Source organism: Scomber scombrus, chromosome 12 (assembly GCF_963691925.1).
Source record: "Scomber scombrus chromosome 12, fScoSco1.1, whole genome shotgun sequence".
NCBI lineage: Eukaryota > Metazoa > Chordata > Actinopteri > Scombriformes > Scombridae > Scomber > Scomber scombrus.
The window spans coordinates 17,398,530-17,422,074 of record NC_084981.1 but is presented as its reverse complement, the minus strand read 5'-3'; the positions used below and the strand labels follow the sequence as shown (position 1 = coordinate 17,422,074).

Genomic DNA, 23,545 nt, shown 5'->3' with positions numbered 1-23,545 from the left:
AAACGTAACATTTCATCTTTTCGTTGCTATGAAGTGTATTATTCGTATTAATCTCTCTCCTTTTCTAATGGCAATGACTAATGTCTACTAGATGTAACGGCTACGTAATTTAATTACAAATTAAATATAACTGTAATTCGTTGCAGTTACTGAGAAAAATGTGTAGATAAATTACAATTATGAACATGATGATTACAAAGGGGTTACATCTGAAGTCAGACCTTTAAGATTTTGCTCAGGAGGAGGATTTTTTTTTTTTTAATTATTTGAAATCAATACATTTTGTAAATAAATCGTGACGTAAGCCCATCCCATACTTTTGACTTTTTTCATATCTTTAGGCCTATTTTCATATTCCAAAATCTACATGAACTAATGAAAACATTTTCAAATAAGAGATAAATCTTGCTTCATCAGAAATAATCTCCCTTACAAATCATGTCAATATCCATGAAAAACACCTGAATTTAGATTTTGGTGGGCTTAATGGGTCCACTGTACCCTAACAGCTGAACACATTGGTTAGAAAATTAGAAAAGTTTAAGTTAAAAAAAAAAAAGTAACCCAACCCTGACTTAAAGTAACATTGTAGTGGTTTTATTTCCAATGTTTTTTAGCGGAAACTCATATTCATATATTGGTGTTAACTTGGCGACGCAGGTCCGCTAACTTCTGTGTGGTCAGCCAACCGAGGCACGGGGTCCTTACACTGCCTGTTTATATTTCTGTCGTGGGAATGTTAAAAAACAACAACCACATAATAACGTTGTTTAGAGTGTGAAGATATGGTCGATATTAGTGGTGTCATTTCATCTCAGTCGCTGAAAACGGAAACGCCAGCAGCCTGAACTCTTCCCCGGTATCCTCCTCACCTTCTCTCCACCAGCGTCCGGGCTGAACACCGCTATATACGATGTGATTGTGACTATTTGCCGTCGGGAGGAAGTTATAATTGACATTATCATAGCTGAATGGCTACAGTAGCGGCGTGTCTGTCTCACCGCCTGCATGCTGTTATTTCGATAGACGCCTGAGCTCCGTGTCGGGAGGAACCGCTAGTGTTACATTTCTTGGCGGAAATAACCGAACAGACGGCATCCACGGCGCTGTAGTTGAGCTACATCCGAAGAAAAAGATGTCCTTTTTCAATTTTCGAAAGATATTCAAGTTAGGGCCTGACAAGAAGAAGAAGCAGTATGAACATGTACACAGAGATGTTAACCCGGAGGATATTTGGGACATCATTGGGGAACTTGGAGATGGAGCGTTTGGGAAAGTATACAAGGTAATAATAAGAAATTACGCCCGCTTTGGAGATTGTCTAACCCATTTCTTAAACACTTGGTCCCACTGTGTTTCATGTTGATGCATGCAAGTCATAATAGACGACGTTTAAATGACAGCAGTGACAACCTACAGTCAGGCCACATCCGTAAGGCCATTAGACTCTCAGTAATTACAATTTACGTTTCAAATGCTTGCTATCACAGTTCACTTATACTCTATACTGTATTATAATTGCTACTTGCCTAACACATGGCTTACTTGAATCGTAACTGGAGAGGAAATACCCCCCCAAAAAAAGATGAACTAGGGCTGTGTGAATGACAGCTTTAACTCAACGCCTAACTGTGTCAGAGGCATTTCCCATTTTGGAGGTTTTTTAAGGTAGGCCCAGCTACATTGTCAGGTTATAAATATGACTTTGCCTTGTCATTGAGTTGCACTTGGCCTCAGCCAAACTGTTGAAGGTGTGGTTCTTTACCACAGAAGAATAAACATGGCCTCACAGATGCCAAACGGGATTGTCTAAGGCTGCTTGGAGAGATCACAGGACACACTGATGAACTGTAAAATAAATAAATAAAAATCCTGGGAGCAGGTGCCCTAAAAGTCAAATCAGCCACTGTCAGCTTTTCAGAATCGAGTGTATGTGAAAATGAACCTTGTTTAAATAGACTATGGAAAGTAGCTAATGCCTTACACTGTTGCAGGTGTGTATGTAAATTTGATGCATGGTTAAAAATGTGTCACTTGAGGTCGAGGTTTGTTTCACCAACACATACCGTTCATTATACATGAGGTGGATACAATATCAGTAACACCAGAACAGTACAATGCAATTTAATAAAATAGCTACCGTTGTATAGACTTTGATCTGCTGTTTTTGTCGAGAGTACCACAGAGAGGAGTCGTTTCCTCCTGTGGTTATATCTAAAGCTGTAGTGCGTGTCGTTGGATTGCATTGTATCGCATGGTGTACATAGTTTTGTGTTCACCTCCTGTAATCTCCACTAACTGATGCACATCTGAAGGTTATCTTTGTGAGAATTGGTGTTGTGCCGAGCTCACAGTTTAAAAAGGTCAACAACATGAGAGAAATTCAGCCTAGTAAACTCTGTCTTTGAGTTTCCCTTCTTTTTTTAAAAACAACCTGTTTGAATAACTTCCAGGAAAGGTAAAGTGTGTAATACAAATACAGATGGTGGAAATCAACTTAGCATAAACCTCTATGCCTTCATCAATTCAGGACTATTTTATTACTTTAATCCCTGTTGAGCAGCTCTCTCTCTCTCTCTCTCTCTCTCTCTCTCTCTCTCTCTCTCTCTCTCTCTCTCTCTCTCTCTCTCTCTCTCTCTCTTTCTCTTTCTCTGCCACTGACATTGTTTCTTTCCGGAGCTCTTGTGATCAAATAATGCAAGCTAATAGCCCTAGAAGTCTTAATTTCCCTGTTTCCGAGTCTTATTAGCTGATTAGTTAACCATGATGAAAGCCAGAAGACTTTCAGACAAAATAAATATGCTGGTAAACATACACCTTACTATGTATTGACTCCTGGTTCCCACACAGAGTGGTTTAGGGAGGAGTTGCAGTTCACATTACAATCAAAGCACTTCATCAGTTATTTCACAGGCTTTTGAAGGCTGCCTCACTTGGGTGGGGTGATTGCCAGCGAAGTGTGTACCAGCTGTTTCAGCGAGTGAACAAGTTCTGACCTCATATACACATCTAACATGATGGTTCTACTGTACCTTTAATTAGTAAAGAGGCATGGCATATATTTTGTTAGGACCTACCGCAAACTGCTTATATAATTCTCTTCACACAGCCTATTACTCACACGGTTAAATTCATGTACCTGTCTCTTATAATATGAGAGACAAATGGTGAGAGTGGCGTCAGCCAGTGCAAAGCGAAAGAGACAGGGTGTGTATCAGGTCAGAAGTGTGTAAATATAGGGTCTGACACATGCTACAGCAGTTAGTCTGAACTCTCCCTCCCTTTTCTTTTTCCTTAACTCCCTGAGATTATGTCTGTATCCATAAACATGAAGTCCAAAGCTGGCCTCAGAAGAACTCCTCAGCTTGTTGTTGTCTGACAGGAAGTGTGCTTATTTTTCATGATTGTCTCCTCAGTGCAGCCTAATGGGGAATATGATAGAAACTGTGGTGTGTGTTACCACCGTTTAGATGCTATTTCTCCAATCAGAAACCTATTCAATAATTGATTAATTTCCTATAATGTCTAAATAGCTGTAAGCTGGAACTTCACGTCTGACCTTACAGTGGGTGTGTCACTGTGAAAGGAAATAAAGAAGAGAGGGAGGAAATTAACACGCTTCACACTAACTGCACACTAATTTTGTAAGCGTAGGTAGGTCAGAAGATGATGAAATGTTATTACTTCAAATGGGCTCTGTGGGGCTCTGTGTTTTTTTCTACAGTTATTTTCCTATTCAATACATAACAACTTGTTATCATTAGGTCTCTGTGAAATGTATTTATAGAGATGTGATCATCTAGGAGATTGCGTTCAGCTACACATGCTATAAAGAGTGTTTATTTTTCTTCCCCCAAAATTGCTTTTGTCTGAGATGAAATTGTTAATGTCGATGGATGTTCCTACACAATAGCCACTCTAACCAAGCTGATTGTTCTGTAGCCTGGCCAGCATGTTTTAGAAATGTATTGAATAACACACTCTTTTGATACAATCCCTCTCTTTGTTGGCTTTCTCTTTACTTTTCCTAATTTATACATTTTGTATTGTGAGAAAGTACTCGGGGATTTCACCTTTTTTTTTTTGTCTTAATTTTAGGCTCAGAACAAGCAGAATGGGACCCTCGCTGCTGCCAAGGTTATTGACACAAAGACAGAGGATGAGTTGGAAGACTACATGGTAGAGATTGAAATTCTGGCCTCCTGCAACCATCATTACATCGTCAAACTGTTGGATGCCTTCTATTTTGAAGGAAAACTTTGGGTAAGTAAGAAAGCGCCTGACTGAGGGAAGTGTTTTTTTTTTCCTTGTGTGTTTCAGTTGATTTGAAGCCAAGGAGACACAGAGGCAGTGAACCAGTCACGCATGGAGACACACAAATTCATCAGAAGCCACTATTCGTTATGCTGTTTCTTAAAGCACTCTTACAGTCATTAAATTATAGGATTTTTTCCTGTCGCCTACATTTGAAGAGTTTAAAACTGACAATGTGACAGTCAGAGCCTGATGCGAGGCTAGTACTGTGTGTTCAACTTCAGATGTGCCTGACTTACCATAAGTCACAGTTCATAATTTAGAAAAAAACATTTTATTATAATGTATCAGGGGCGATTTTAAACCCTTTTTAGGGGTGCTCTAGCACCCCTATATTTGATCTCAGCACCCCTAAAAATAAATCAGTAATTATTGTATTTTTTCAACACTTCATATTCTGACTTTTAAAACAATTTTTATTAGGAGCTGAGCCTCCCTAAAGGTCTGATCCTACAATCGCCCCTGTAATGTATTATGAATGTATCCATCCATCCATTTTAATATATGGATAATGTTTGGAACCACAGCAATTAGTCAACTAATCAATTAATTACCAACTATTTTGATAACCAAACAATTGTTTTCATAATTTTTTTAAGGAAAAATGTTAAACATTTGCTGGTTGTAGTTTTTCAAATGGGAGAATTTGACGCTTGTGATACTTAATCGTGAAGTGAATCATTTGGGATTTTTGACAGTTGATCCAAGAAAACAAGACATTTAAAGACATCACCTTGGGCTCTTAAGAAATACATGCATCAATATTTTCAGACATTTTATAAAAAACAAATAGTAAGTGAGAAAACAACTTGCATGTTAATCCATAGCTTGTTAATAAGTGAAGCAGTTATTACAAATGAACTGGACACAACATCAGCAACAATAGTACAGTATAATGCAAATTAATGAAATGGGCCCAGAATAAAAGAGTCAGAGTCAGTGTTGTGCTGTGGTGTAATCCATACGGATTGTGAAATAAATAGATTTTCAACCGAGCCTCTGTGTCAAATAACTGAAGACCTCTGACTTTTGACCTTATTTATTGACAAGGACTCCTTTGTAAAGAGTCCTGCATCTACTTATTTTAATACTCTCATTAAGCTTTGTTGCCACGAGCGACAACTTGACTCACAGAGCAGTTTTAATACATGGTCAGTAGATATCATGCTGTGTGCAGTAAGAGGCCCCCGAGCAATTAGGTCCTGGCAGGTGGTGTCATGTGACCATCCCTCGTGGACTGGCCACATCTATGGGAAGATAATGGAGTGGTTTTGGTGGCTAGAGAAAGTGCCTGTGAATAATTCAGAGCTGTGCGCAGGTTGTACCTCCGGCCCCGTCTTTAAGCAGTGTGATGAATGCGCAACTGCCTCGGCTTTGTATGTGTTGCTTGTTGCATTTATGTACAATATGTTCAAGAAAAATATGTTGCTTAAAATGAAATTTATTTGCATGTATGATGGTTAATTTAAGATTATGATCAGCATATAGTACAGATTTGTAACAGCTTTATGTCAGAATCATAAAAACATCAGATAACAGCAAGATTTTTGCGGCTCAATAAATCGTTATACAGAGCAGGAACAACCGCTTGGTTTTCCTCTTCCCTCTCTTTGTTTGAGTCCCTGAATAGAAGACAATGCTCGGTTGTAGCTCTGATTGATTTTTCTGTATCATCCGATACATGAGCTGCCAAATAACGTGCTGGCAAAGCCCATATAGATAAAGAGATGGTCGGGTACATTACATCAGCTGTTAAAACTGAGGTCAGACTCTGGTCAGTTTTACATCTCGATAACAGTATTAGGCAATGATATTATGTTCATCTAATGCACTGCTGCCTCACAGACTTAACTGTGTTTCGTCCTTGTATTATTTGCAGGCCATTTGGTTTAAGCAGGTCAGGTTTATACTGTGTTGAAGGCACCCCTGTTGATTATTGCTCAAGTCTGAACTTCTCATTTTAAGTGGTATATTATGTAAACTTTCACTCAGCGATGAAGAAATCAATCAATACTTCTACTCACGATTCCCCTAATATAAATGATGTATGTTAGACATAGTATAAAGAGCTTGGGCAGTTATTTGTGATAGGCATTTAACAGTCTGTACGTCAGGAATGAAACTGTCTTCATGCTGCATCTGACATTCTGACTTCTCAGTAGGAGGAAGTCATTTTTCACCTGAATGTGTGATGAAATATCCTGGATGTGAATCAACAAAGCGTTTACACTTACACAAAATACGTTTTACCCCTTTTTTTAAAAGCAAATTTCAAAGAGGGAAACCAACCATTACTACCATCTTCCTCACACTTTTTGAATACAAAACCTGAACAGGTGCATTGAATTGAAAAAAAGCACATAATGACAAACAAGGAGATGATCCAGGTCATTGTCTGCAACTGGCAGTTCCAAATTTATATTTCGATCCAGCAAGGACTGTAACATAAAGATTGTTCTGAAATGGAAAAGAAGGGATGTGTTTGTAGAAGATGCTCACTATGGTGGTTTAGTGTCTGATTGATTGGCTTCTTGGAATGTCCTCACAGTGTAATCAATAACATAGAAAAGGGGTGTTGATGTCTTTCCTATAAAGGTCATGCTATTCATCTACCTTGGATGACATTTTCCTCCTTTAAACATATCATTTGCTTAGTTAAGAGTTTCAGAATTGGGGGTGCTTTACATTTATATTTCATCCATCTTACAGTTTCACTTTCTTTTCTTTTATCGTTGCAGATTCTGATCGAGTTCTGTGCGGGTGGTGCAGTGGATGCCATCATGCTGGGTAAGTCCCTCATTCATTCAGGGAAAACTGAAAAACACTATGAAGTTGTGGAGCTTTTCCTTTGCTCCATCCTCCAGTGCCAACGCTTTTTATTCCATCCAAAACCCTCTGTGGGATTTTTCCCCCTCTCCCCATCGGAGAGCCTATTCCAAGTGTGTAATTATTGTAGCTCAGATTTCAAGGAGTGGTTAGTCCACTTCTAATGCCTGCAGTTTCTTTCTCTTATTGTGAGGCTTGAAGAAACACCTCTCCACATCTTCTTATGTGTGAATTACTATGACATAAAGTATACCTATTAATTCAGTCCGCTGTTAAATGTTGGTGAATTCTGATCTGTTATGTGACTCACCTATTACACATTTCTTCCACCAGGCTTGTCCAGTCATACATGCTGGCTTGTGAAAGGGTGGAGTTTTGTCCACTGGTTGCTATTGGATACCATCAGGCCATCACATATTAACATGTACAGATGTCCCAATCTGTTTGTAAAAGTGCATCACAAAAACTACAGTAACAAAACCATCTGGAACAAAATATGACTCATGAACTGTCTGTATGTTTATCTACAGAACTCGAGAGGCCTCTGACAGAGCCCCAGATCCGTGTGGTGTGTAAACAGACCTTGGATGCGTTATGCTACCTCCATGAGAACAAGGTCATCCATAGAGACTTGAAAGCCGGGAATATTCTCCTCTCCTGGGAGGGAGATGTGAAACTTGGTAAAAAAGAAAAAAAAATCTACTGCTACATTTGCCATTTAATTTGTTTCATTAATTGTGAAGGGTTGTTCAGCACTGAATTATCACTCATCTTCCAGCTAAGCACACATTAAGATAATCTTAAGAACACTACACAGAACAATAGCTGATTCATTGTTGATTTCTCTCTCAGCTGGTGTCCTTGGTGGCCACTCAGAACTTTCCTGCAGGGCCAACGCTAATAGGCTTAAAAAGCTAATTAGTAAAGTCAGATTTGGATCCCTTTGCCATCAGTGCAGTGTCAACCAGCTGAGCTATGTGACTTTGGGGATAGCGGTGACAAATGCACAGCACTGTAAAATTGGAATGAGTCATTTATGTAACGTTGATGCATTTTCAAGTGCAAAAAAAATTACAAAATGAAGTGATGTGTTTTCTGTAGTCCTGAAGGACAAAACTGGATGGTAATACAATGAATTGATTACATAATTTCACAAGTATTCATGTTGCTGCTGTAGCATCCGAAGCTGCTGGTTCCCGGATGATTCACGTTCTGTAGGCAGAGGGTCATGACGGAGCCTGGCAAACGATAATTATCAAGCAGTCACCAGGGACTAAATGATAGATCTCTCTTTCCCTCTAATGTGTACATACTGTAAGTGATGCGAGAAAAAGAGAGCAGGCTCAAATAGTCGCTCAGGTAACATAACTGCTGGTAGTGATGATAGACTCTCAGAGCATTATAAAAGGAATATTGTGGCTTTTCTATCCAGTTATGTGGTTCATATTTTAAAACATGCAAGTTAAGAATGAAGTCTGCTGTTTTATGTCTTCAATTGCAATGGATTTACTGTTAAACACAGGATGTGTCTTAACACAGTTTAAGTTGATTCACTGATAAAGAGAACATTAATTCATTTCCTCTTTCAGCTGACTTCGGGGTGTCTGCTAAAAATACCAAGACATTACAGAGAAGAGATTCTTTCATTGGCACTCCGTATTGGTGAGTCATGCTGCCTGGACACAGGCGGTATTCACCCCTTTTGCATCCATAATTGTCCTAGCGTGTCACACAGCTAGGGGTGATTATTTTTCAATGTGGTATCACAAAAGCTGTCATGGATTGAGGGATAATGGGAAAAGCCTAATCAGCAAGTTAAATGCAGCCGAGTGTCTGATGACCTCAGCTTTATATAGTGAATAGGCTTCCTATCTTTCAAATTCCAGACCCAAATGCACATGCTCTATTTTCATGTTTCCCTCCAAAAGTAAGATATCAAAGAACGCTCCTGAATGCACACACTCACATTCAGTCCAGATTTTTCTTCATGCTTATTTCAAACCCACTGGCTTCTTATTATGCAGGATGGCCCCAGAGGTGGTAATGTGCGAAACTTCCAAGGACCGTCCATACGACTACAAGGCCGACATCTGGTCCCTTGGGGTAACCCTGATAGAGCTGGCGCAGATTGAGCCACCCAACCACGAGATGAATCCCATGAGAGTGCTGCTGAAAATAGCCAAGTCCGAGCCGCCCACACTCATGCATCCCTCTCGCTGGTGAGATTGCACACTGGTGATAAGTAGAGAGGTGGCACTGGAATGTTTTCGGACTGTTTAATGTGTGAAAGCGCTGTAAATGGTTAATGCTTAGCTGAATGGCCACAGGGGAAAGGATTGTATTAAGTTTAGTCCACAAAGCAGCACTCAGGGGGCATTGACAACAAGCTGATTCTTTGTTATTTATTCTTGAAAGGTCGCCAGAATTCAGTGACTTCCTGCGGAAGGCACTTGATAAGAATGTGGACAATAGGTGGGGCCCTGTACAGCTTCTACAGGTAGGCTGCCCTCCTGTTACCACATGCTATGCAACTATTTACACAGCCTACAGTATAACCCAAAGATTGCATGCACTTAAAATAATGTGAATCTAAATGTCTTATTTTGAAGGGTGTTATTTTACTGTCTTGCTTTTTTTGTTTGTATTTGATTCTAACCAACAGTTTGCGATGGATATATATTTATATTTCATTTTGATCTTGTGTCCTTCTCCATCTTGTAGCATCCTTTTGTCACCAGTGTAACTGATAGCAAACCCCTCAGAGAGCTCATAGCCGAGGCCAAAGCTGAAGTCACAGAGGAGATTGAGGACAGTAAAGAGGAGGAAGAGGAGGAAGAGCCTGATACACCTCTGGTATGTACTTTTAGTGTTGTATACAATGTATATAAAACTACTAAAATTATTGTTTGCTTTTTTGGATCAATCAAACTTATCCTAATGAAAAACTTTTTTCGAACTTTTGGATCAGGCAGCTCCTGGGCACAAGCGAGCACCATCAGATGGCAGCGCGGCCAGCTCAGAGGATGACAAAGTTCCACCAACGCTGGAATCTGTTACAGAAAAGGCAGAGGCTGAAGCTGCTGAGGACAGGACCAGTGATAAGCTGTCTGATGAAGGACTGGGAACAAGTGAGGTAGACAAGACTGAAGAGGAGAAGCTCAATGAAGTGTCTGATGCTAGTAATGAAGACCTGGCCTCTGGGCTAATAGAGCCCCCCAAGGACATTATCGCACAAGATTCTACGGAGACTAAACCAGAAGATGGTCAAGCTGAAGAGATTCCTGCTGAGCCTGTAGTATCACAGCCAGACGAAGGTTTGGATGCAGTGCATACCCAAGAACCTGTGACAGATGGTCAACAAACAGTGGAGGAACTGACTGAGACACAAGAGAAAACTGAGGGTGAATCTCCACAAGTATTGGAGGTTGAAAAAGAGCCCGAAGAGGTGACAGAAGAGGAGGAAAAAGAAACAGGTACAGAAGAATCTGAGTCAAATCAACAGCTTACTGAATCCAGAGAATCAGAGGAGAAACTTGAAGATACACCAGAAAAGCCAGATTCCATATCAGAAGTAGTGAAGGCAGGAGAAAAAGAAGAAGAAGACAAGGACAGAATATCAGATATGGCTAATGGTACAGATGTAAATATGGACAAAGACAACATAGAATCAAGCCCAGAATCTATTGTAATGGACGCAAACTTAGATGGAGACACAGAAACAAAGTCCAGTGTGGATGACTCCTCTGCTGAGGTTTTGGTTGAGAATGAGGTTGCAGAAAGTCAGCCAGGTGGGGCGACAGAAGAAAAGCCTGACGAGAAAGTCCCTGAGGAGGCAGAGCAGCCTGAACAAGAGAATGAGGCCAGAGAGACTGAACTGGAGGAGCAGGCACCAATTGAATCCACAAATGGAGTCTGTGATGAAGCCAAAGACACCTCTGAGGATTCTGAAAAGGTGCTTCCATCTAAGGATGTCCCAGTGAAGGAAGATGAGGAGAAAACTACTAGTGCACATGATAGCACATCGCAAAATTCTGTCTGTGTCCCAGAGAGTGAAACTGATTCAGAAACCAAGACGGAGCAGGGAAGCCCTGCTGTGATCAAACCAGATGTGGAGAAGGACTCTGACTCTGGAAGCAGCTCTGCTGCTGATAGCAACAGCCTTGACCTCAATCTGTCCATCTCCAGCTTCCTGTCCAAGAGCAAAGAAGGGGGCTCAATATCATTGCAGGTAATACAACCTGTCACTTATAACCTCAAATATCAACAATAATTTCATCATCTGAGAACATCTCGTTTCTTTTGTAGGAGTCAAAACGTCAGAAGAAGACTCTAAAAAAGACACGTAAGTTCATGGTGGATGGTGTGGAGGTCAGTGTGACAACATCAAAGATAGTGACCGACAACGACACCAAGAGTGAGGAGATGCGGTTCCTCAGGTATGTCTGTCTCTAATTTTCTTGCTATACTGTGGGTCTAAATATGGAACATGACCTATTTAACATGCCAGCCTTAAATAGTTCTCATTCATTTCACAACTCCCACAGCTTTTTACAAATGCCAGATGGGTTATCTCCCATGATGAATTCTGCATTATGTTACTGTCATCTCCCATGCTGCCTTTTAAAGACATGAGACCTGCTGCTCTGACTGTTTATACAAGTGCTGTCTGACTATTTGCTGCTGGGTTCATGACCTTATGTCAGTATGCAGTCTGAGTTAACATGTATCAATTTAACAACTACAGATTCAGAAAGTGGGGACCAGAAACATCAAAGCAGGGAAACAATAGTCTCCTATGAAATATGGATTGGAGATTAATATTGAATTCAAAATTAAACTGCATCAAAGAAAAAATAGATAAAGAAGCATAAAATGTATTTTGTGAGTAATTACACCATTGGTGTGGTTTCCTCAGGCGGCAGGAGCTGAGAGAGCTGCGCCTCCTGCAGAAAGAGGAGCAGAGGGCTCAGCAGCAGCTCAGCAACAAGCTGCAGCAGCAGAGAGAGCAGATCTACCGGCGCTTTGAACAGGAAACTACAGTGAGTCAGATTGCTCATACTGCGTCGGTGTGATGTTTTTTCTTTGGTAATTTCTTTGGAATTGAGCTCAAAGTTCTTAAACGTGAACTCTGCACAAGTTAAACATCCCCTCCACACGTTTTACAACATGTAAAAATCCCCTTATACTTGAATTATTAATTTATGCTTGATATGGTTTTTCCACAACAACAAAAAATAATTTCGAATTTCTCTCCTACTTCACTGTAAAGCCCATTTTCAATGTAAGTGTTGAAGGTGCACTTTGTATGTTGCATATTGGACCATGATTACCTCTGAACTAGTTGTGATGTCATAAATCAGGCTTGCAAGGCCTTGAACTCAGATTCTTGGTGAGCACAGAGAAACTTTTCCCCTTCAGCAGCTGAATGTGAACTCTCTTAGTGTCAAACTGTGCATGCATCATTCTGCACAGTAAAGCTCAAACAGGGGCTTTAATGTAAGTCTAATTGAGGGATTTAATCCGATAATATTGTATCACATATAAACACTTCACCTTTTCAGACTGATGCCAATGTCCTGTGACTCTGTTTGTACAGGCTAAGAAGCGTCAGTATGATCAAGAAGTGGAGAACCTGGAAAAGAAGCAGAAGCAGACCATTGAGCGCCTGGAGCAGGATCACACCAGCCGGCTCCGAGACGAGGCCAAACGCATCAAAGCAGATCAAGACAAGGAGCTCTCCAAGTTCCAAAACATGCTGAAGAACCGGAAGAAAGAGGTACGTCATGCATGACCGTGTCTGCATGGAAGAGCCTTTTAGTGGGATGATTAGTCCTTAGCTGGTCGAGGCTCATTTGCATGTCATAGATACGAGCTGTTTAATGGTGCATGTGTTTAACAGCTTACCCTGTGGCATATTAATCCTCTGGGAGTGGTTTGCCCTGCTGTTGTGCTTAAAACTGTACTGTATGTGTGCAAACGATAGCAATTGGCAGACTGTGCTATCTTACTCCTAGATGCTGCTAGCTGCATGTTGTCGCATCCATTATTCATCTGCCTCAAGGCTTCTAGTTGCCTCACAAGCAATAATGCGCTACTGAGTCTATTTGTTATTTTTAGAGAACTATTTTATAAAAGTTCAATCTCAGGCTAAATGTAAAACCTTATCAGAATGGAGGTTGCTGAGGTTGTGATACATATATGAGAGGTTTTTAATAGTTTTTCTGGTTCTTTCTCTGCTTGGCAGGCAGTGTTAACATGCTCTGTCAATAGTTCATGTGTTTCGCTTTATACAGCCTTTTCATGGCAATGATGCCATTGGCATTATATTGTGCATTATGGTGCCTAGGTGGTTGTGCTCTTGCTTCTTGCTATTTTTCTGGGCAATGTAGAGGATATTTTCATTTAAAGTACCTTCTTATTGCAGGTTGGCTTAAAGTGGTTGCTTCTGTCTGTGGCAGTGTACTGTTTGTTTTTTTAGCTGCAAAAATATGAGCTATTATTTATTGATAAAATGTGTAGGTTTTTTTTAATACCTTTTGTCATTTGCAATACTGTATTCTTTATCCAGAATGTACTGTTGTTGTGTTTTTAACTAACCATGTCTTTTGTATGAGTGTGTGAGGTGGCTTTGGTCATGGGATGGCCAACTTTTGACGATTTTTCCAAGTGGTGTTTGGGGAAGTTTGGGAAAATAATAAAAGCATCAGAGTAACTGATATGGAATCGTCTTTAACATGTAAATTAAAACTTAAATTAACAAGACTTGAAGCATTACGTGTGTAACGCGATGCATCAGTGAAGTCTAATCTGCAATAAGTTATAAACCGAAAGCTTTTGAGTAGTCTACAAGTCCGGACTGTTAAACTGATTCCAGCTCAGTTACTCTGGTTTTTGATTTCAAGAGGGGAAAATAATCTTCTTGATAGCTTAAGGAATTAATCAAATGCAAAGTAATGCAGGGGGAGCTGCTACATCTTCTATCATATACCAGACAAATCTTTCTTTGACAAACTCTTGACATGATTCTAACTCGTGCAGATAATGCGGACAGTTCTGACGCGCTCCGAGCGGCTACTAATCAAAAGACTGACTGACTAGTTCAGAGGGACTTCCAACTCGGGCCATGGGGGTTTAGCATGCTGACTTCTAATCAGTTGGTGGCTGGATGCGGCATATTTCCTCTCAAACTAGGCCGTGCATGTCTTCTACTGTTCTTGGCCAACTTTGTTAGCTTTTCGGAATATACAGCATCAACCAGTTTCTGCACATACACTTTAGGTCGAACAGGAAGTTGGACAGTCACCCAAACACATGAGAAAAGAGCTCATGAAACGCATAAAGGAGGACCTATCACTCCTTAAGACTGCTGAGGTAATCCATCACCTGCTGTCTCCTACTCTGTGAAAGAGTAAGAGATTATCCTTTCTCTCCATATGTCCTTTTCTCTCTCCCTATAACCTGATCTGTTCTGTGAAGGTATTCATATGTACACCAACATGAACAATGGCTGTGTCTGTAATCTCTTAATATTTACTACATAGTGCTATAAATTCAATCTTTAGTGTTTTAGGTAGAGTTGGGTAATATGACAATATACAGTATATAGTATACAACAAAAACTGAGTGCACCCCTGGTCAATATCAGTATCACTAAAATGTTAAGTAATAACATATCATGTCCATTTAATACAGTTTAATTTGTTTTGTTTTCAAAATCAAACAAGAAGCCAATTATTTTTTTTAAAAATGGATGTTTTAATTAAACTATAACGAAACTTACATTTACTACTTAAGCAACAACTAACAAACTGCAACAAAAGTCAGCACACCCTTCATTAGTGAGACTCCATTCTTTTTATTTATTTTTTTTACGCCTATGCCTTTTTTAAATTTTGATGGTAGATTGGATACTCCAGGACGGATATGATACCAGTCTTGCACAAATCTATAGAGAGATTTTCTGCCGTTCCTCACACATGGTTGTTGTCAGCTGTTTTTTGCAACCTTCCACTTTAAAATACTCCAAAGGTGTCCTGTTGGATTCAAGTCGGGGGACAGACTGATGGGAGTGTTTGTGATCATGTTTGTCATGTTGGAAAATTCTTCTCCTGCCAAGCTCCTTGAGACTGGGAGTCATCTTTTTATTCAGTATACAGAATACAAACTTGCATTCACTGTGCTATTTATAAATCTCATCTCCCCTACATCTTTTGTACTCATGCAGCTCCATATCAGCACATTGTGGTAGCACTGTGGTAGTCCCAGCAAGGTCTACGCCAAACATGCTGAACCTCATCTGATCCACACTAATTTATTTTGGTGTCATATGACCAAAGAATGTGCTGCCAGTATTCATCAGGCTTCTCTTCATGTTCTTTGGCAAAGTTTAATCTTGCATATTTGTGCCATTTTGAGAGCGATGGTTTCCTTTTTGGACGTCGTCTCAGTGCATGAGGTTGACTTCATACATTGTGTGAGCAGTCACTGAAACATCAGTTTCCGCAGATAATCCTCGTGCCAATTCAGAGGCACTTGCCTGTCTTTTTTTTTTAATACAAGATTGCATATAAACAGCAAATTGTGCATGCTCTCATTTTTTTAAGGATGACCAATGCATCTTCTGTTATTGGTAGTATGGGCTGATACTGATGATTTTGTATCCCTCTCCCATCCTTATGGAGTCTCACAATCTGGTTTCTTACTTGTTCAGCCAGTTCCTCACCATGTGGAGCCACGTTGCATCTGACACAACTTTCACGTGTTGTTTTATAGCCTCGTTCAGGCAATTAGACTAAATTTAAAGTTACAATTTTGTTTCGGTGGTCACAGGTGTTTTCACTCTTGTTGCATTGAGGTTGTTCTTTCAGGCCTGTATTTTCAATGTAGTCTATAATAAGTAAAATAAAATTAATTATAAATAAGATAACATACCCTGCACTCCACCATAGATATATTACAGTTATTGTAAGATTATATGATGTTGAATTATTTAACCTCAAAGTCAAAGTCAGCTTTATTGTCAATTTCTTCACATGTTAAGGCATACAAAGGAATCGAGAAGACGTTGTACTGATATTGCACAGGGATGTATTCACTTCTGTTATGCTGTATATACTCCTGACAGTGTCTAAGATTTTAAGAGTTAGAGAGAGTCCCAATGATCCAACTTTTCATCACATGATCTTTCTCAAGGCAAGTTCAGATACACCTTACCCGGTGGTAAACCACAGTTCATCATCTTCACTGAACATTAACAAAACAGTGTCTGAGATTTCGCCATACTATTTATACCTAGGGCTGGGCAGTACATTGATAGTATATCAGAACTGTGATATGAAACTCGATATCTTCATATTTAAAGGCTGCATTATGATAAAGTGATGCAATTTTCTGAACTTAACAGATTGTTCTAGCCGTTGTATTATTTGCCTTTACACACTTAGTCATTATATCCACATTACTGATGATTATTTATCAAAAATCTCATTGTTTAAATATTTTGTGAAAGTATCAATAGTCATCCTTACAATATTGTGACAATATTAATATTGAGGTATTTGGTCAAAAATATCATGATATTTAATATTGTCACTATTGCTAAGCCCGAATTATATTGAGGTAACTATCCTCGTTGTGAGCAATGAGAATTTGATTGGTTAGGTACTGAACTAACTAGATAAATAATTTATTGTATCTATAAATGGCTTTGATGTTGAGTTTCCAGAAAACATTACGAGCTATTAACAATATTAACAATATGTGATGATTATCAATTCATTGTTAATCATATTTTCAGCAAAAGCGACATAAATTCACTGGTTCTGACTTTCTTAAATGGTAATATTTGCTGTTTTTCTTATAGTTATGCCCCTAACATTACTTTTACACACAGCACACAGTGAGCGGTGATGCAAAATGATGATTCATAAGTGTTTTCTCTCAGTTTGGTACTTATCATACCCTTGAGTGTTTATCATGTAAAGGGAGATTGAAAGAGGGAGCGATTACAGACACAGCTTTTGTTTCCACAGAATACGTTCACACTGTCAGCCCTTTCCAAACTTTGTTTTCCTGTACATCTTTTATTAATTAGTGATGAGTCACATGGAGAAACGCATTCTTTTCTTCGAGAGGTAACCGTTTTAACACTTCATAAGCCAGTAGCATGGAACATATGTTAACAAAACTGCTGTTGCAAGCTGGATTAAACTCAAGTGCTTTCAAGCATGAGAAGACGAGAAGAGTTAATAACTAATTAATGAACTTCCTAACGTTTCTCCAGTATTATGCTGTGCGCCTCAAACTCGCTGACATTCCCAAAGTGGAAAAAGGGCCATATCCTGCATAACTTAGGAAGAATCAGTGTGTGTGTGCGTGTGTGTGTGTGTTTGTGTGCGAAAGTGAGAGATCCTCACCCTGCTGTGTGATATATGTCCCTGATCAGGGCGAGTGCGCTGTGTGCTCTCCTCCACAGGCAGTGGCCCAGGTTATGATACAGTCTTTTCAGTTGTCCTCATGCGCACTCTTCAACGCTCAGATGCAGGATGTAAGTTCTCCCCCACCGCCCCGATTCTCTCCGTTTCTAGCCCATACTTAGATGTGTGTCGAGTTAAGTGATAGGAGGGTTTGTAATGATTCAGCTTTCACTCTTAAGAGCGACACATGTAAGCATGGGCGGTGTTGTTGTTTCTTTTTTTAGTGTTGCCATCGCTCTGTTTGTGCAGTGGTTTTCTCTTTCTCTCCTGCACAGTATTTTCCTCCACCAATCCACAAATGTTCTACATCGAGTCTGTGTATTTATATGGTATTTATAGTGTGTTACACCTCTTGCATCAGACTAGATTGTTGATCCCCCAGCTGAGGTCAGCTGACGTCCAAATATAGACTGACTACCTCACAGGAGAGTAAAAGCTGCTGGTATAGCACATAATTTGGTTATGGCGTCATATTTCAACCAGTTTAATTTAGAACTCATCATTATAATAAAAATGTAACCGACATTTTCTTCTCATGAAATGAATTCTTTATAATTGCATCATCAATTATATTTAATCATAGTTAAATAATAACGGTTCATAACCTACCATTTGTCACCTGCTTTGTATTTGAAATCTAAAGAATGAAACATTACATAATGAAGCTAGAAAAGAACATTAAATGAATCGATGACTCATGGCACATTATGTGATGAGTCATGCACAATGTAGGCTGGACTCTGGACACTTTGAATGTCGATGTAGATGTTGTCTTACATAAAACTGAAACTCTACTGAACTGTTTTATCTTTTATCTCTTACTCTCTTCACCTCCATTGTGGATCGTTGCCATCCATGATCTCTGAGTGTTTCCTCTGCTTACTCCAGTTTGATGATGTGAAATGTGCTCTGTGTTGTACTGAACTTGAAGTGGATGACTTCATAAGATTATGTAATTTTCTCTCAGGCAGCTTTTATACATAAGATGCATTTGTATTGACATTTACGTTTTCTCTCTCTACTCTTGGCTCTGTCTCTCTGTATGATCCCCTCGTCTTCCTCTTGCTGTGTCTCACTGCTCTTCCTCTGTCTGGCTCCTCAGGAGCAGGAGTTCCTACAGAAGCAGCAGCAAGAGCTGGACGGAGCTCTAAAGAAAATTATCCAGCAGCACAAACTGGAGATCGCCACTATTGAGAGGGACTGCCTTAACCACAAGCAGCAGCTGATGAGAGGTGGGAGACGGAGAAAGAACTACAGTATTTAACAGATGAAATCAGTCACATCTTTTCATTACAGCTTACCACTTGTGCATTTTCTTTTACTAGTTTCTGTTGATTTCAGTAAGATAAGAAAACCAGATTTCAGATGTTTGAAACTTGCTTCACACAAAAAATCCATCATAGGGATCACCTGTCTTATTTTTTTTTGTGTGGAGTCATTGTGTAATAATGTCGTTGAAATCACTGATTGATTTGAAGCGTCAGGCTGTTGTGGTGCATTCATGTGCTGGTGACTTCAGGATTTGATTCCCTGACAGCACAGCTGAAAACACCACATCAGCAGACTTTTGTCATCAGTACACACTTGGACTGTGTCACCTCTCAAAAAACCATCTCAGCTGAAGCATCCTGTGCAAGTTTCAAGTCTTGTTTAATTTTCATAACAAACACATATGAAACCAACAGTTAAAGGCTGAAAGGTAGAAACACTGTCCCCTTTTTACCCGTGATTCACTGAGAGGCTTGTGAAGTCAGTGCATGTCAGTGATGACTTGTACTCATCATCAGTGTGTAAATAATGACTGTGACATGCAGACATGTTTGAGAAGACATGTAACAGCTTGTCAAACTTGCTGACAGTTTTTCCCGACTGTTTTGCTTTCATCACACTTCTCATCACAAGCTAACATGCATATACATGTCTACTAACCTTGGCCTTGTCTGATGTTTCTGTGTGTGTGCACATGTTTGTTTTGCAGCTCGAGAAGCAGCCATGTGGGAGTTGGAGGAGCGCCACCTGCAGGAGAAGCACCAGCAGCTGAAGCAGCAGCTCAAAGACCAGTACTTCCTACAGAGACACCAGCTGCTGAAGAGGCACGAGAAAGTAAGAGCGAAGACATGGAGAAGGGTACAGCTTTACTAAAATACATGACGTGTGTTCATATGTGACCATTTCTGTGTGTGTGTGGGTACTTTACAGGAGATGGAGCAGATGCAGCGCTACAACCAGCGGCTGATTGAGGAGATGAAGAACAAACAGAACCAAGAAAGGGTTCGTCTGCCCAAGATCCAGCGCAGCGAGGCCAAGACCCGCATGGCCATGTTCAAGAAGAGCCTCCGCATCACTGCCACTGCGAGTGTGACTCCAGAGCAGGAGAGAGAACGGATAAAACAGGTACGGACATCATGGATTCATGCTACTGCTGTTTTCGATTTTCTAGTTGTTACATGTAAGGAGAAGTGACTGAACATGCTTGTACTTTTTATTGCAACACTGTGTCACACAGGCATACGGTCACAGCTGGGATCTGGCCAGCACAAACACAGTACACTTAATGTTCCCGGATTTTAGACCAGCAACTTTCCAGTAAACATTTCACAAGCTGCACTGGCTTCATCATCCTCAACGTTTTGGAGGAAATAATGAAACATCTCATAAATTCTCTGCAGCAAGAAGCACTTCTTCTTCTGCTGACTCTATTCTTCTGTTTGCTGGTATTGCCTTTAGCACAGTACTAATGAGTTTGAATTGTGTTTTGTATGTGTCGTTCAGTTTGCTTCTCAGGAAGAAAAGAGGCAGAAGAATGAGAGGCTCCATCAACACCAAAAACATGAGAACCAGATGAGGGATCTGCAGCTGCAGTGTGACTCAAACATCAGAGAGCTGCAGCAGCTACAGGTGACACCACAAATGCTCACATTATAAGCATTTAGCTTGCTTTCTTGTCTGCACTACTTAGACCTAGAATGAATGTAACCGGAGAACAAGCTTTTAATACCTAGATTATAAATAGTGCACTGTGACTATAGAAGGATCAGCATCCAGAAGGAAAATATATAATATCATATTAAAGTCTTTTTGATCTTAACACACCAAATTAAATGAAACAATCAAATAAGAGCAAAGAAACAGGAGTTAATTGCAGTGCAGATAAAGTATTTTGTTTTTGTTCTTCCAAAGATTATGTGTTCACCCACATTTTCCTTTCAGAATGAGAAATGCCACCTGCTGATTGAACATGAGACCCAAAAACTGAAGGAGCTGGATGAGGAGCACACCCAGGAGATAAAGGAGTGGAGAGAGAAGCTCAGACCCAGGAAGAAGGTACATTTAATATCATTTTACTCTTTGAAGAGTGTGTAAATCCCACAAACCAGACTGTGTTTTGTATCAACCTCATGCTTATCACTAATTGTTATTATTATTCATAGTACATTATTATTACTGTTACTGTACTGTGGATAATAATGGTATGATATAATGGTGGTGTATTTGTTATATGGTGACATTTGATATTGTATCATGTTGTATATATTAAGATTGATAACATTATATTGTATTACTACTCTTATTACTCTAATTATTATTATTATTATTATTACTATTGTAATTATTATTAATATTAATATCATTATGATTGGCATTACATTATATGCTTTGTGGTATTTATTCTTACTCATTTTGTGTGGGTACTGTGGGTTTACAGGAATGATGTGTGGGTTGGTTGGTAATTGAGAGCCTTACGCATGCTGTATGTGATTGTGTTGTAATATATGTTTTATGTTGGACCCCCTTGAAAACGAGATGGTTCATCTCAAGGGGCTATCCATTAATAAAATATGTATACTAATCTGTTATATGAATGTCACGGTTGAGACTCATGCAGTCAATTAGCTGCCTTGATAATTTTTTTCATCATGTTATGAAATCCTCAGTGGTTGACTCACTTGTTTGTATCTGCTGCCCCCTGCAGGCGTTGGAGGAGGAGTTCACACGGAAGCTCCAGGAGCAGGAGGTCTTCTTCAAGATGAGCGGCGAATCCGAATGCCTTAACCCCACCACTCAGAGTCGAGTATCCAAATTTTACCCCATCCCAAACCTGCACAACTCCGGTTTATAGCCTCAAATCAAACTTGGCTGCACTAACAGACTCTTCCTGTTAGCGTGTGCATCATTTTTCTGACCGTTACTGATAAACATGAACATGTCTTCACTGCTTCGATTCCACCTTTAGTGAGCATGACGTGCCTACACTCCGTTCCCTCACTTAGTCAACTCTTCTCTGCTCGTTGGGAAATGTCCAATGGACAAAATATGCACTTTTTTGACCATGTTCAAAATTTAAAAGTCTGCAGTAGGTAGCTAAGGCCAATCATGCTTATCAGAAGCATTGTAAGCACAGCCTGCTACAGTATGAATGATCTTCAGTGCCTCATATGTTCTTTTTTGTTTCGTTTCTGCATTTAGTGCCCTTCCATCTGTTTATTACAGCTTGCGGTAAATACAGGGCCCCCTGAATGTTTTGCACTTAAATACCTGGATATCATTTTCACTTGTAATGACAAGGTGTTGAGAGAGTTTTATTCATTTCATAAGCTGGTGATTAAGCCAACTATAAAGTCTGTCTTGCTGCATGTAAGGTGGAGCTGGTTCTGGGGAGATGTACTGATGAGTCAGAAGAGGTCTGTAGTCTGTAAGGCGTTGTTATGGCTGTGTAGTCCTATGTGCCCAGTGTGTAATGTCTTCATGGGAGTCAAAAACAGCAGCGTGTTGGGATCATAAGGCTGTGATTTAAAAGCAAGTGGAATGTACTGTGTTGTGAATCATGCGCTGAGTAAAATGTTACATGTGCGTAGCTACATATGAATTTCAATCAGATACTCTGCTTAACATGAGGATTTTAGTCTTTGAAAAAAATATATCTATTGCTTTAGTACATAATTTCATTTCATTGCTGTTCTCCAAAATACACATTCCCCTGTTTAGTTAAAGACAGAGGTGGCCTGTTACTTCCTGGAGAATGATGAAAATACTCATATAAATAAATAAATCACTTGTCCTTTTTTGAGAAATGTTCTCATGAGCGAATGCTTTTCTGTGTGAAGTATGAATCCAAACGTATACTTAAGGAATGTAAAGCTGTTGATTTGCACTGTTTTGCCACATGAGCTAAAAAAGATATGCAGTAGTAAACTGTCATGTGTATTTGACATTGAGTCACCATTGTCTCACCCAAGCCTATTCGAACTCCAAACTGACTGAATTGTTTGAACATCTTTTCCTGCTTTTCTTTTCTTGCTTTACCTTCTTTTTTTCTTTTTCAAATAAGCCCTTATTTTATGACCACAGCTAGTTTTCTAAACATGTATTCCTGATATATTGATGCTGTAATCGCTCTTCATGATGAGCTTTGGCTCTTTTTGAGACCAGTGTTGTATGAGAGGTAAAATGCTGTATCTGTAACTCCTTAACTGTATTTCATCATGTGAAGAGATGTTCTTCGCTGTATTTTACGAGTATTGACAGCTCACAAAAAGAGACCCATTTCAAGAGAACAATACCTGATTCATTTATTTTGCCACTGCATATCATCAATGCATGTTATAAGTTCTCTATATACTGACATGAACATTAACATGGTGTTTTGTCATGAATGCTGGATTTTTATTGGGGTTATTGGAGGCTGTCTTGTGAATGACACCATGTGGCCCATATATTTCAAATATTTTTTTATTTTGTTAAGTTACAGCATTTTGATGTGTTTGACAAGTCGTCATTCTACCACAACGAATATTCTCAGTATATGCATTTTTGATTTCAGATCAAATGTATTTAGTGTCTTTATAAATGGACATTTTTGTTGTAAATAAAATATTGACTGTTTATTTGGACCAAACCTTGAGTGAAATCATTTTGAGATTAATTTAGTC

The 23,545-nt window shown here is 39.5% G+C and overlaps 1 protein-coding gene across 2 annotated transcripts; it reads left to right on the top strand.

The window, feature by feature from the left end:
- Positions 1–671: 671 nt before the first annotated feature.
- Positions 672–23,500, top strand: slka (STE20-like kinase a). Of its 2 annotated transcripts, XM_062431109.1 has the most exons (19): positions 672–1,285; positions 4,099–4,263; positions 7,053–7,101; positions 7,671–7,820; positions 8,730–8,802; positions 9,165–9,359; positions 9,556–9,637; positions 9,862–9,993; positions 10,109–11,368; positions 11,446–11,576; positions 12,056–12,179; positions 12,737–12,916; positions 14,419–14,511; positions 18,718–18,847; positions 19,594–19,718; positions 19,815–20,009; positions 20,388–20,513; positions 20,826–20,939; positions 21,589–23,500. In XM_062431109.1, the coding sequence occupies exons 1-19, from the start codon at positions 1,136–1,138 to the stop codon at positions 21,733–21,735; spliced, it is 3,621 nt and encodes a 1,206-aa protein (XP_062287093.1). In that variant the 5' UTR covers positions 672–1,135; the 3' UTR covers positions 21,736–23,500. The 2 variants fall into 2 exon arrangements, with proteins under 2 accessions (XP_062287093.1, XP_062287094.1); XM_062431110.1 differs by lacking the exon at positions 14,419–14,511.
- The last annotated feature ends 45 nt before the right edge of the window (positions 23,501–23,545 follow it).